The sequence below is a fragment of the Phaseolus vulgaris genome, chromosome 10 (genome assembly GCF_000499845.2).
Source record: "Phaseolus vulgaris cultivar G19833 chromosome 10, P. vulgaris v2.0, whole genome shotgun sequence".
In the NCBI taxonomy this organism is placed as follows: Eukaryota; Viridiplantae; Streptophyta; class Magnoliopsida; order Fabales; family Fabaceae; genus Phaseolus; species Phaseolus vulgaris.
In genome coordinates this window covers 1,262,553-1,278,442 of record NC_023750.2, presented here as the reverse complement: position 1 = coordinate 1,278,442, position 15,890 = coordinate 1,262,553, and the positions used below count along the sequence as shown (strand labels likewise).

At 30.3% G+C, this 15,890-nt stretch overlaps 1 protein-coding gene across 1 annotated transcript; it reads left to right on the top strand.

The window, feature by feature from the left end:
- Positions 1 to 7,309: 7,309 nt before the first annotated feature.
- LOC137818252 (universal stress protein PHOS34-like) lies at positions 7,310 to 9,828 on the top strand. The gene is made up of 4 exons (XM_068621552.1): positions 7,310 to 7,594; positions 7,707 to 7,816; positions 7,949 to 8,067; positions 9,502 to 9,828. The coding sequence occupies exons 1-4, from the start codon at positions 7,420 to 7,422 to the stop codon at positions 9,584 to 9,586; spliced, it is 489 nt and encodes a 162-aa protein (XP_068477653.1). The 5' UTR covers positions 7,310 to 7,419; the 3' UTR covers positions 9,587 to 9,828.
- Positions 9,829 to 15,890: the final 6,062 nt, after the last annotated feature.

Genomic DNA, 15,890 nt, shown 5'->3' with positions numbered 1-15,890 from the left:
GTCGAGTAAAGTCAGTCTAAAATGTTGAGTCGAGTCGGTCCATGCCAAAGTCAAGCCAAGTAAACCCTAACCCAAGTCGAGCTGAATGAGCCAAAGCCCAAGTCAAGCTGAGTGAGCCAAAGCCCAAGTCGAGTTGGCACCCGAACAAGGTTAAGTTTGTTCAGGCCAACTCGGTTCGACATAGGCCTAGGCAAACTCAGTTCAACATAGGCCCAAGTAGACTCAACTCGATATGGACCGGACCGACTCGACTCGACATGGGCCGAACCAACTCAGCTCCACATCGGCCTGAGTCGATTCAGCTCCACATCCGCCTGGGTCGACTTGGCTCAGCTCGACATCGACCCAACCGACCCGGCTCGACATCGGCACGGGCCAATTCAGCTTTTCATCAGTCTAGACCGACTCGCTTGACATGGGCTTGGGTCAACTCAGCTCGTCATAGCCCCGAACCGACTCGACTTGATATGGGCCCTCGTGCCCATGTTGAGTTGAGCCTTCCTAGTACTAGGTCGAGTCTAGTGTCCAAGTTGACACGAGTCGTCCCGGGTCTAGGTCGACCCGATTTGGTTCGGGTCCAGGTCTAGCCGAGTGGACCAGGGTATAGATTTAGCCAAGTCGGTCTAGGTCCAACTTGAGTCGGCTTAGACCGAGGTTGAGTCAGATTAGTCCGTGTCCATATCGAAATGGATTTAGTCTAATTGACAAAGTGAATTTAATATAGATTTAATCCACTTTAAATGGATTTGAAAAAATCCAAATAAATTTGGTCTAGTTAAAATGGATATGAATTTTAAATCGAATCCATTTGTTTGGATCTAGATTGGATTATAAAAAATCTAATCCATGACCACCCCTAGTCTTGGCACTTCGCCAACCCGAAAACTACTTGATATGAGTTGAAATGACACATGCATGATTTTATCGAGATGTTTAGATGCTTTAGGATGGAAGGAAAGTAACTCAATAAAGAATATAAGTGTGTTTATTTCAAAAAGCAGGAGAAAAATAAACCTATTACATTACAAGCTTAATCATGACAAAAAGTCCAGTATAACAAGCTTAATCATGACAGAAAGTGTAGTATAAGAGGCATTAGATAATTAAGTAAGAACAAGTAAAGAGAAAAACTAAGAAATAAATTATTTGGAAATGGAAAGGTGATGTTCTGCCACTTGGAAGACTTTTCAAGATGAGTGATTATTAGAGTTGCCACTTGAATCAATATAACAAGATAAGACTTCAAAAAAGAAGAGAACTTTTCCCTCACAATTTTGTTATAGTAAACATACCCTCACTCAATCAAATGTTAATTTACAAGTGGCCCTATTTATAGGTTATATGGTTGCAAGCTTCCAGGATCAATTTTTTGGAACAACTAGTTCTAGAATGGCATTTATTAAAGTCTTAAACTTTTTTTCGCAACAGACTAGACTAGACTAGACTAGACTAGACTATATAGTAAAGAAATTAAAGAAGAATAACAAATTTTTATACTGGTTCACCAAAACACACAGTTATATCTAGTTGTCCCTTAAGTAGATTGCTCAAAGAATCAAATGAATGATTAAAAAACGAATACATCAATCACTCCTAGTTAAAAATGAGTACACTAACCAATCTTGGTTCTCATAAGTACACTAACCACTCTTGATTCCAGTTGTCCTAACTCCCCTAAGATTAAAACCTCTAAAAAGAAAAGAAGACTTTCAAAGAAAGCACAATATAAGTTCACTGGATAAAAGGCTATAGCTCCCCTAAAGAACACTAAGATAGAAAGAATTGAGAAAACTTGTATTGTTTTATATTCTTGTGTGTTATTCCTCTTCAACTTGTTCTCTTTATATAGACTCTAGAAGATGACAGTTGTAGTTTGAAATATGAAGACTTGATCTTTGCTTGGACTTCAATGAGAATCTTCATCTTCTTTTTCATAAATGCTTGATGAGAAAGCTTTTTTTTTTTATATTAATCAATAAGGTGTTTATGTATTTGTTCTAAAATGAAAACATTTCAAACACAATATACAAATATGATAATTAATCATAATTGATCATAATCGTGTTGATTCGTTTGTTTCCATATTAGTATAACCTATTTGATCGTTTGAATTAAATCAGTTTTATACATATATATTATAGTTGTATGATACAATTGTTTTTAACACTTTATTTATCTAAAAAATCCTTTGATGATTTTAGCTTGTACAATTAATTAATTACTACGAGACTTGCTATAAACATTGGATGGTTTATTTATCCTTGAGCTACCACAAAACACGTGTTAAAATGTTCAAATAAATTAAACTCATTCAAACATATAAAACACTTAGAGTGTTTGTTATTATCAAAACTTTATAGGTGGTCTATTGGCTTAAGATTATCTATTAGGGCTTAGATTGTATAGGGTCTCAACAATCTCTCCATTTTTTATGATAGCAAAATTTATAAGTGCATAAAAAAACATTAGAGCATGTATTAGAAATATTACACATAAATATGCACAACAAGAACAAGAAGATTACTCTCATGTTTCTAACCTCAAAAGAGCAAGAAGATTGAAAAAATGATCATTAATTCAAGTTCAATTTCAAGGTGAGTGTACAAGGAAAAAAGAGGTCTTATTTATAGATACATAAGCCTTTTTCTATTCCAATCCTAGAAAATATGAGACTTAAAAATAAGCAAAAAAGTGGATTGAATAAGTGAGGATTAAACACTAGCGCCTTGAAAATAGCCCAAAAATGGCCTCTTCAATTTTTTGTTGAATTCAATAAATGGATTATGTTTGAATAAATTTCAATTTTGTGTTTGTATTCCAGGGATTGCTTTATGCTCATAGTTCATGTTTAAATCTATTAAACTATAAATTAATCGATTAGTAGGGTGAAATAATAGATTAAATTACCAAATAATAGATTAAAAATGCATAAATATTTTTTTAGTGTTTTGATTACAAGGATGATAATCAATTATATTAGAGAATTGTGTTTTTTTGAAGTTTTTTTTTTATTAGCATGTGAGCATAATGATTATTCCAGACTTTTTTAATATTTCTTATCTATTTCTTTAGCACATGCTATTTTATATGATTTTTGATGTATTTTTTTTAGGGGAAGAATATATGCATGTTTGCTCATACATGAGCTTAAGATGAGTTTTTTTTTTCTACTCTTAATCTGATCTCTTTATTTTTTTTTTTCCCTTGTATTTCATGTCTTAACAAGGGAGAGTTCCATGCACTGAGTTTTTACATATGTGATTGAATACTCTAATGGAAGCAATGTGTGAGTATCTCCAACATCTAAGTTTTGATCATGCATTAAGTATGTGTCATCTAAAAAAAAGGGAGATTTTGGACTTGACGAGTAAAGTCAAGCATCAAGAGAAGTTTATGTGTTGCTTTTGTTATGTTGTTTCTGGTAACATCAATTTTTTTGAGTTGGTAGAGTGTTTCCAATTTATATCCTCTTAAGTGTTCAAGAGTTAATTTAGTTGGTTTTCTCTTGGTGTGATCCCAAGGTGGGACATATCCTTTTGATTGTACTCAAGAGTTGATCTTTGTTATCTGTTGTCTTGTGTATGTTTTGCTTGTGGTATAAATATATAAAGATAATGAATTCCAAGTATTCTAAGGTTGAATAATTGAGACTAGATATATGATTAGTTGTGATATGAACTAGTATATATATTTTTTTGTGATCTTTCTTTTTCTTTCTCTTTTTTATTTTGTTTTTATTAATCATTATCAATCTTCATTCCTAAATCAATTACATTCAATTTTCAAATAACAAATATTTTTCAAAGCATGAAGTTGAGTTTGTTAAGGCAAAAATCATATCATAGTATTAGGTTTATTAGTGTCTAAGTACAAGAGGGGGGTGAATTGGACTTATAAATTTTTTGCAAAGAAAACAGTTTTAAGAAATCCTAATAGAAAAAAAAAAGATTGATTCAAAGTAAAAACATATTTATTTTCTGAGTTCAAGTAGTAGTTCAAAAAATACAACATATTTATTTTAGAAATAACATATTTAATTTCTTGCTTAATAATTCCAAATACTAGCAGATTTAAAAGGAACAATTCAGTTAAGAGATACTCAGTGTAGAAATTAATTTTGACAGACAACCTTTAAAATCTTTTTGAAAGCAGTTTCAAAGACAAAAGAATTCTGAACAAGATTGCTTAATTGAATTTTAAACACTTGTATTACTCAATCAACAATTACAGACACAGTGAATTTTAAGCAAGATACAGGCCTTATCAGAATCTTGAAGAACAGTATATGATTTAACCCAGTAACAGTAAAAAGAACAATAGATTCAATTTTCAAACAACAGATTCATTTTATTACAGATTTTAGATTTAAAGAAAAGATCAAGGAAGGAGAAGAGCACACATAGTTTTATACTGGTTCACTCATCAAGAGCTACATGCACTCCCACTTTTTACCAAGATGGATTTCACTAAGCCAAAGCAATCTTTAGAAACACTACTTGGTTCTTGAACCCTCCAAGAACAAAGAACACAAGCTGAAACACCCTATTTCAGCAACACACTTACTTCAAGAAACCCTGTCAAGAAGTACAATTATAAACACCTTTACAAAGAGAAATTATAGGAAAGAAAACACCTAGAGTGCAGATACAAGAGTTCAAAAACAGGACCATGAATACAATGTACATCAACCTTTAAGAAGATTTTCTTCATCAAACACTTTCTTTATCCAAGTTGAGAAGAGTCTTCATCTATCTTCAACACATACTAGTGTCTTTTCTATCAAATGATAGGAAATTGTTGATCAACAACAAGGTTTGTAGCAGAATGAATAACAAACAAAAAATCATTGAACAAACCTTTTACTTCCTCTGATAAGCATTGATGAGTGTCAGACGAAATGAGTGTTACAAAGATCAACCAAAATGTCTGATAAAGAAGTGAGAGAGCATTTGATGATGCGCTCAATGAAGACTTAAAGTCAAACACAAAATCAAAGAATATTCCTAAAGCTTGAATCTATTTTAGAGACTACCTTCTACATCTATCCTAAAAAAGATTTGCGTCAAGACAACATTTCAGTATTTCTTGGGATATGAGCTAAAGTTGCAAGGACCAACAACTCTCGTGACAAACTACATTTGAAATTTGGCTTACTTGTCATGTATGATATGCACTTTTACCATACGATGGTACAAAAGCCTTTATAACTGAGGGAAGCATATACTATCAGTCATTCAAGAGATTACGTAAAGAAGAAGAGAACACAAGATAAGTCTCTTTGGTCTCTTAGGAGAGTGAATTTTCATCTTGTATTTGTCAAAAGATGTAACCCCCACAGAGTGAGAAATGATCTAAACTATGAGAGGTAACCAAAATCTTATATTCATCTTAAGACGCAAACACTCTCCCTTAGTTAGACAAAATGATTGGACGATCATTCAAATCTTCGACCTTTCCTATGTTAGCAATGAGTGACTAAAAAGTATAAAATAATACTCAAAGTATTAGTGAAGAGTGGCTTGAACAAATAATAATTAGTGTTGAGTCAAGAGTGGTTGGTGTTAAGAAATCTTAGTATTAGTCAAGAATGACTTCAGCAAAGAATACTCAATGTTTAGTCAGGAGTGCCTGGTGTCAATAATACTTAGTGTCAGCTAGGTGAGGTTATAGGAAAGAATATTCAAGGGTTTAACTAGGAATGACTGTGAACCCACATAATACCCAACGCTTACTTCGTAACATTAGTATGCTTAGTTGAACTTGATAGAGTTAGTTAAGAGTTGGATGTAATCTATTGTAATAGATGAACCAATATAAATTATTGTGTGTAGTTTTTCTCTCCTTTTCTATTTTTACATTGCATATCATTATCATCTGCTCTAACCTAAGTAGAGCTAATACTTAATAACTTATTAAATGTTTTGTTAAGCGATTTTAAACTAAGTATCTAATCTACACATGCATCGGTTAGTCAGGCACTAAAACTATGATCTAATTACTTTTTAAAGTAAACATAAATCTATGTTAATCAAGTGATTTAGTTATCTGTAAAATTTGTGTTTGACACAATCTCTCTAAGCTAGAAAAGTTAAGTATAAAATAAGTCTTTGACTGACTATATTCGTCTGACTACAACACTTGTTATGAGTTTTTTCCTCAAGAAAAAATGTTTACTTTCATCAAACAAAATAAATGTATTTAAATAAAGGTTTTACTTTAAGTCTGGATTCTTTAAAAATTCCTCATAAGTGAAATATATATCGGGTGTGTCTATCAAACAAAAGATTTAGAGTCAAATCCTTAATAAATGAATAAAAAAATATCTTGACGAATGAGTGATAAAGTGCTAATGACATAATATATCTGATGAATTTTTTTGTGTATTTTACAATTCAAATCATTTTCTTTATTATGAAAGATCAAATGATACTTTTTTTAAGAGTTTTCAAAATTAATTAAATCACAAATTAACAATATCTTGTGTTTTTTTATTCACAATACATTAATATTAAATCCATAAAAATTAATATGGAAACTTTATTATCTAAATTAAATAAATTTAAAGATAACAAATCAACTACTAAAATATAAATTTGCAATCTAAAATAAGATTCTTCAGTTATCAACTGTAATTATATAGAATAATGAATTAGACTATTTTCATACCAATAGGACACAATTTTAATACCACAATAATATAAAAGAGGGATAAAATAAACAATAATCTTATTTAAATAAATAAATACGGGCTTATTAAATGAACATAGATATATTCACTAATTTCACTTGAAATAAACTTATTTAATAGAGAATAAAATCCAACATATATGAATACAAGTAGAAGTTATTTATAAGTCAAGCTACAAATATTACTTGAAATAAACTTATTTAGTACTGAACTAAATAAGAATTTAATACAAATAGATAAATATTCTTTATAAATAAGATTACTATACTGTATGAAATAAGAAATTTCTCAAAAAAGAAAAGAAATTAAATTCAGTAAAAATATATTTTTTTCTCTGAAAATAACTATTATTTAATCTGTAATTCTCGTACAAATCAAAGTAAAACAACATGTATTTGTTTTTCAGTGAAATCCGTAATTATCAGACTATATATCCATAACAATCTACAGTAAAATATAAATAAGAGAAAAGAATAAAAACATAATAATGGAACAGCTGCACACATTATTATTATTATTATTATTATTATTATTATTATTATTATTATTATTATTATAATAAAAATAATGATGATGATGATAATAATATTTATTCTTCTTAATATTATTATATATATACACGCTTTATTAGATGCCAAAATTTGTGCTACAGTGTCGAAACTTTAAACCCTTTGTCAATTTCTTTGTTGTTCTTCAACTTCTACACTCTTCTCCAACTTCAGGCACAAACCATGGCAAAGGACAGAACGATCGGTGTGGCTATGGATTTCTCCAAGAGCAGCAAGAATGCTCTCAAATGGGCACTTGAGAACTTAGCTGATAAGGGTGACACCATTTATGTCATTCACATCAGCCCCAATTCTCTAGACGAGTCTCGAAACCAGCTATGGGCTAAATCTGGTTCTCGTCAGTATCGATTTTCTCTCAATTTTACTTTTTGTGATCACTTTTTCAGGAATCTTTTGATCTGGGTTCATCAGATCTGTTCTGATTTCGATTCTGCTTTGTGTTTTTGAAGCTCTTATTCCTCTGCAAGAGTTCAGAGAGCCTGAGATTATGAGCAAGTATGGTGTTCAAATTGATATCGAGGTTCTTGATACGCTTGACACTGCTTCCAGACAAAAGGAGGTGAATTGAAAAAAAAAATGCTTCCCCCTCTCTCTCCCTTTCCTTCTACTTAGATTCTCTAAATGGAATTCAATCCAGACAACCATGTTTTTGGGTGTTCCCATGTTGTCTCTGAACTTGTTGATTTTTTAGGTGCACATTGTTACAAAAATTTACTGGGGCGATGCAAGAGAGAAACTTCTGGATGCAATTGAAGATCTGAAGCTGGATTCTCTGGTTATGGGAAGCAGGGGTCTGACCACAATCAAAAGGTGCCCACTTTTGTCCCCGAATTCTATTTTTCAGCATCTCCCACCGATTGTTTCAAAGAGATGTATTTGCATTGATAGATATTTGTTTTTCATTTATCTTTTGTTGTAGTGTGACTTTTCTGTTGCCATTAATGCCATGGATTTTTATCATCTGCATTTATTGGGACATTTACTAAAGGGTTGCAATTTTATACAAAAATTAAGACAATAGATAGATTTTGGCAAAGAAAAAACTAAATGGCTGCGATTGTACACAAAAATTAAGGAAATGGATAAATTTTGAGAAAATTTACCTGTAAGTAGTCTTTGCTTAATTTGTTTGAACTGAAGTCTTTGTCTAATGTTTTAGTTACCTGTTTAATTTTTCTTTTCAATTCCAAAGAAGTGATTCTCATCGATGTGGGCCCTCTTATCATCGGAGGTAAGGTTGACTTGGGAGGAGATGGTGGAGGTGGTGTTGTTGTTGGGAGGAGATGGTGGAGGTGGTGGTGTTGTTTGGAGGAGATGAAGAAATCTGTTTCTGGTAATTGCGGCATCCATGTTGGGATGTTTCCACTTGTGTTGGCCTCTTCAGTTGTTGAGGTTGTTGTTGTTGTTGTCTTTAGGGAAAGAGTTGAGAACTAGTGGCTTGTGGGAGGAGAAGCTCCTATTTGGATTTGAATCATGGAGAGATTCCACCTCTCTTGCCTTAAATTTCAATGGGTTGAGGGAGATAAAGAGATGCAGACTTAGGGAGGGAAGGAGAGAAGAGAGAAAGAGAGATAAAGTCTTAGTAAATAATACAATTGGACTCAGCAAGGACTTTGAGACTTCATAACAACAACAAAATTAAATACAAGTGCCCTTTATATTAGCTTTCAATATTGCACTATTCCCTTGGATTTGTTTTTACCAACAATTTCACCACTTGTTATGTTATAAGTTATGAATCATCATAATCAAGATTCTCTAATCTTGAGTTTTGGTGTTGACCCTTTAGTATGTCTTCAAAATATACTGATTTTGGTATATAATTTTTTTTAATATATCAGTATATTTTGAAAACACAGTATAAAAATAACACCAGTTAAGAATATGGAACTGTTAGGAGAAAACATGACTTCTTTGGAGTAATAAGTAGAAAGATTTAATCAGAAATCATTACTCTAGAGCGATTTGTGTAATATATATCAAATAAAATAGTCAGAAAGACTTCTGTAGAAAAAGAAAATTTTCTTTAAAACTTGTAAAAAAAGTTGTACAGAAACTAAATGGTATACTAGAGTACAACTTTTTTTTTATTAAAATCGTATGACTTATTTATACAAGTAATTTTTTTTTTTCAAAATCTTCTTAGTATGATAATTTTATATAAAATTATATTAATCTCATATATTTCCCATGTTATTGAAATATGAGTCTAATTGACATGTCTATTTTGTATTGAAAAAACAGGATCATTTTGGGAAGTGTAAGCAACTTTGTGATGGCCCATGCTTCTTGCCCTGTGACTATCGTGAAGGAACCTATCAGCAAGTAAAGATAAATCAATTGGGAGAGAAGAGAACATTTAAATTTCATATGATATTTTCTTTGCAATGTTCTTGATCTAGTAGAATCATATTTCCTTTCCTAAACTATTTTGGTGTCTAATAAGAATGAGTCATATTATAGATATATGATGCTTTCTGTATTTTAGCTCTCACTCTTTGACTTTATTGAAGGAATAATTTAATCTGAGTGCCATATATAAGGCCATTAGGCCTCAAAATTTTCTTCTAATCCTTAAATTTCTGACATTTATATTTATGTTTTTGCCTATTAACATGTCAAAACAAAATGGTCTCATAATCCTAAGTAGTTTCTATATTTTGTTGCATATATTGTTGATATGTTTGGAAGTGCTGCCATTGTCAAAATCATAGTAATTAATATCTTACGATTCACGATACGTATTGTATGAAACAATATAGTTTCACCCTCCCACGATACGAATCTCTTGAAGAATCTTTTTCGTCCCTGAATCTTAGATATATCGTGCGATTCACACGATGAATCGCAAAACGAAACTATTTCGTATTGTGTGAATCAGTGTGGATTTTAAAAAATGAGTAAATAAAAAAAATAAACAAAATTTGTTTAATAACATGTATGTAACACATTATTTTTTTTAGAGATTGTTTAGGTAAAATTGTGTGGTATATATATAATTATATATATATATATATATAATTTATTGTATCTTGCATGTATAGATATTTTATATATTTAAGTATATATTAAATTTTTTAATGTTTATCAAACTTACAACTCACGGAACAATTTACGATTCATAATATCAACTCACAAGCAAAGGATGCAATATAACTTGAATCAAAAGTTAAAAAACCCAATTCAAAGAAAACTTTTAAAAATTAATATGCTACGCCATTTCTTTTGACTATTAGAAGGATTATGTTCCCTTTTCCTTCTTCTTTTTCCAAATTAAAATCTCTCTGGAATCCACATGCTACATGCTTTTAGGTCAAGTTGGAAGATTTCTAAACAATGAAGATCCATGTGAGCAGCATGGGTTGGTGGGTCAGAGCAGAATTGAGAATAGTGGCATGATAATGGCAAAAGAGTGCTCTAAAAACTACTTTAGTCAAATATGCATTAAATTTTTTTTAAGTAAAATTAGGTGTAGTTGTGATTGTGGTCTTCGTATTTTATAAAATAATAATATGGTTCTTAATTTTCTTTTCTGTAATTTTAATCTTTAAACTTGTATTTATATGTAATATTGTTGTCTAAATTTCTTTTAACACAATTTTGCTTCCTAGATTTGTTTTTAGACAATTTTGTTAAATTTTTAGTTCTGTTATCTATAATTTTTGTTATTTTAATATAATAGAGTGAAACTGAGGGAAACATATGCATGGAACTTATAGCTTTTTTGCATTATTGAAAAAGATATCAGTTTCGGGACATCATATAAAATGGAATGTGACAGTATTTTGACATATTTTTAAAATTGAGAATTAAATACAATAAAAAATTGTGCTTGCAAGAATTGAAATGGTCTAAAAAAGGATGCATTTTCTTCTAATTTAGTTAATATCTCTATGGGTGTATTCTTTTCAAATTCTAGATAGTCTCTTGAGACCATAGACAATTTATACCACATTAGATGGTTGGATGACCTATTGCCATAAAAAAAAAAAAATTGGTTGGATGACCAGAAGATCATGTGTTATTTATATTTTAATCATATGTGAATTTTATTATATTTTGATGATAACAAAAAATAATATAAATATATTAAACCCTAAATCCAATAAATTCTTATGAATATATATTTATAATAGATGGTTTGATATATCATTTGTGATAGATGGTCTTATGAATGAACTAAACGAGTAATAGATTAAAAAAAATAAACAAAATCTTTGAATATATATATATATATATATATATATATATATTATGGGTTAAAAATTTCTTCAATCAAAGTTATATATAAAGAATAAAAAGATTTCAAACTGCGTGTTTTGTGGAAGATTTTTTTAACCGGCTTTGTTTGACCATGATTTTAGTATATCTTTAAATCTATCATTTTCTAAATAGATTTGTTGAAATTATATCTTGAAAATATTTTTGGATATATTTGTATATATTTCTAAAACTTAAAATAAATGCATTGATTGAAAATCTTAAGTATTCTACTTTTAGCATCACGAACTATTTTGAATGAAAATATTTTTTATTCTATTTTAATTTGTTTTAATAACCTGCAAATACTTATAAACTTATTAAAATAGAAGAAAAGAAAAAATAGGATAAATCTTTTGTCTTTATTGAGCACATAAGGTTATGTTTATATAGAGAAAAAATATATAAAAATATGGACTAAGCTAATGACATAGACAAAAATATCTAACATCTAGAAATATCTAACACTCCCCCTCTGGTGCATATAAATTGTACATACTCAGCTTGTTATAAATATAATCAATCCAACACACCATGTTAAATATTTAGTAAGAAGATATGCTAATAGATAATTTGAATTAACAAACTCCGTCTTGGTATCTCTCTACACAATATTTTATCAAATAAAATAACAATTAATCTCAATATGTTTGATCCTTTCATAAAAATTGGGATTTGAGCTAATACAAAGAGCAACTTGATTATCACATAAATGTGTCATATGATTTACCTCTTCAAATTGCAATTCTCCAAGTTTAAACTGGTTTAGTATGTTGTTGTAAAAACTCTAATTATGCACCTCACTCATACTGATTTTGCTGGTTTTCTTTATGAAAATCACAGTGAAAATTGGTTCATTGGTGCAAGTGAAACCTGGATATGATTGCTCTTTGGTACATGCACATTTTCGATTTTGCAGGTGCTTTCAAATTCAAACACAACAACACAAGCAAACCAGAGATTTGTCTTCATCAAATAGGGGGAGATTGTTGAACATGAGCTTTGATGTCTCCAAATCTGTGTGGATTGCTTGAACTGCTTGTGTGTGTGGATTCTGGGTAGTTTGAATTTGTAAATCCACTTTAGTTAGGATCCAAAGTTGGTTTAAATCAAATTCTTTTGAAAAAAAGTGTTTTCTAAAGAAGTGAAAAAACAACCTGTTTTTTTATCGTTTCAACTAGTTGTTTTACACTAAGTGTTTTTGAAACAGGTTTTGACAAAGCTTGAAATTGGTTTACCTTGCTGTCAAACCAATTCAATCGATTATTTCAACATTTCAACCGATTGTTTTTTGAAAATCCTCAACAAAATTTGTTAAGTTTGGTAAATAGATTCAAAACTGATTTGGCTCTTTCATTAAATATTTTTAACAACCTTTTAGAGTTTAAATAATCTGTTTTACGCTCCTGGTAGTAATGATATCAGATTAAATCTTTCAAATCAGTTTTCTCCAAGATTTGCTTCAAGCTTTGGATTTTCTAAGAGTGAAATATGATTGTTTTGTAACTTTTGAATTCAATCTGTGATTGTATCATGTGTGATCATTCCTTTTCTCTCTTGAATATTGTAATTCTGGGTAAACGTGTTCTGTGCAGATCTAGAGGGTGATCTGTGATCTGTGGTGTGTTGTTTGCCAAAGGAGGTGTGTGTTCTTGAAGGGTTCAAGATCACCTATTTTGTATGTGGTTTGTAATCAAGGTTATTGATTACTTAGTGGAATACCTAGTGGTTCTGGGGACTGGATGTAGCTCTTGGATAAGAGTGGACCAGTATAAATTTGTTGTGTGATTCTTTTAATCCTTAATCTCATTTAAGTCTGTTTTGGTTTGTTTTTATTAACTGCTGATGAAAACAACCGTTTGAATCGCATAAGCAACTGGTTGATTTTCTGGAAACATAATAAAATAGATTTGTTTCTTGTCTAACTTGGTTTCTCTTTCTTTGATTCTTCATTGGCTTTCTCTATACCTTCAATATTTGCGAAAGTCTTTTATAAATAATTCACCCCCCTCTTGTTTAAGGCCTAAAATTCTAACAACTACAACTCTGTATTATGCTTCTTCATTAGATATCGTCGTAATATTGTGTTTCTTTCTTTTCTAAGAGATCAAGTTATTACCAATTGAGACATAATATCCAAAAACAAATCTTTTATCAAACGATCTGAATAATAGACGACTTTAGTATGCTTATTCTGACCATATAACAAACTTTTTCTAGGAGGCCTTTAATGTACTTCAGTATACAAAAGACTACATTCCAATGATCTTCACATGAAGGAATTAAGAAATTAACTCACCACACTAACTACAAAGGTAATATCAAGACGAGCAACAGTAAATTTCAATGATCCAATGTATATTTTCGTTGAGAGATAACAATATCAATATTGGATTGTGCTACTTCAATCACTAAGAAATATTTGAGTTTGTTAATATCTTTGGTTTAAAAATGGTGAGAAAGGTGTTGTTTTACTTGTGAGATTCCATGATGATCATTTCCTATAAGAACAATGTTGTCAACATAGACTATTAGATGGATACACTCAAAGTGACAATAAAAAAACTGAGTGATCTACGTCACCAAGTGAAGAATGAAGACTTTATGTTTTTAGTGTGTGCGTTTGATTTCTATGTATGAGTCTATACTTATCCCTTACCAAGCTTAATTGATCCAAGAATGGTTTCAAAATATTTTATAAATTGTTTGGAACTTGGTGATAATATTAAGAGAACTTTAATTGGTTGAATTGATAATTTAATCTATTAAAATATTATTAACGAGAGTCTTTAAAGACTAAAGTAAATATTTTAACTAGTTGACATATCAAATCAATTAGTTAAAACCAGTTAAGATTTTCAGAGGTTATGTAAAGATTTTTCAGTAAGCTAAAACTAGTTTTCAATAGACTAAATTTCTTAAGTTTTAGAAGGTTGTAGTCTTGATATATTAAAAACTTGAATTAGTTTATTTTTTTAGTTTAAGTGATATCAAAATATTAAAATGAAGTTTGAATCGGTTAAAATTGATAGTTTCAATTTTAGGTAAAACTATGTTTTTATGTGTTTTAATAGAATTCAAAAGTTTTTAAATTCAACAAGAGAAAGAAATTACTACATTCGGTGTGAGAGAAGAGAGAAGGCCTAAGACATAATCAAGATACATATTCAAAAGTCACAAGATTCAATAAACCTTAGAGACAATATACATGTGTTTAATAGAAGAAACTTTACAAAGTGCAAGACTTGTAAAAATTATGTAAAGCTACTCAACAACACATCCCAGGGATGAATTTAACATAACACACATACTATATGACTATAATTAAAATAGTGTTGCCAAAACAACAAAAAAGTAAGATGGAAAATATTGTCCTTTATATAGCACTTTGAATGTAACAACAAAATAAGTCAATTGAATGTAACAACAAAATATGTCAACCTAAAGTCGAACATGTTATAAAAAGGCGCTAACACCAGGACAAGCTACATTACACAAACTTCAGTGGTCTAATCTGAGATGTCTATAAAAGAAGACCTTTACGTCTAATGTAAATATTGCATGTGAATAAGGTTTGAGGTTCTGAAATGCTTAATCAAAGTAGTCTTATGTAAATATTGCATGTGAATAAGGTTTGAGGTTTCTAAGTGCTTAATCAAAGTAGTGTGTTTGATGAATCATGCATAACGAGTTATCATTTTATAAATCATTCATTCAATTAATTTTAAGACTCTAGAATAAAGGATCATTATTTGTTTATCCTCTCTAGCGAGTGTTTATCTTGTAAAAACAACTTTATTGTTGTATACTCCAAACATACTTTATGTGTTTGATTAGAAATACGTTGTGTACATAGTGCTAAATCTAAGGGGGAGATTAGTAGATAGCCTAAAGAGGTGAACCAATGTAAAGTGTAATTTGTTATGATTAGTGAAATCTTTTATAGGTTGCAAATGAGAATATTATGTACCACAATTTGAGATGAACCAATGTAAAGTGTTCATTGCTTTTTTCATTACTTATAACGTTTCTCTTAGTTATCCTTTCAAAGGCTTGTAAGAAAAGTTTTTGAACTTATTTCAAAACCTATTGTACAGGTTGGGTCCGTACGATCGAGATTATGACTTTGCACCCAGTCATTGCACCGACCGACACCGCAAAGTCAATTACGCCTAAGTAGAATTAGTGAGGTTAATTAACAATTAAGAGCTAGGTATACACTTCTAAACATGACCCAACTCCATAATCTGATCCAATAAGAAAAAACCCATAATAACCATATAAATAAGCACAAAATCCAAGAATCATGTACGTCATTATACAATGCTCAGAGTACCGACTGTCGAATACTCAATTCTGACTTGAGCATCGAA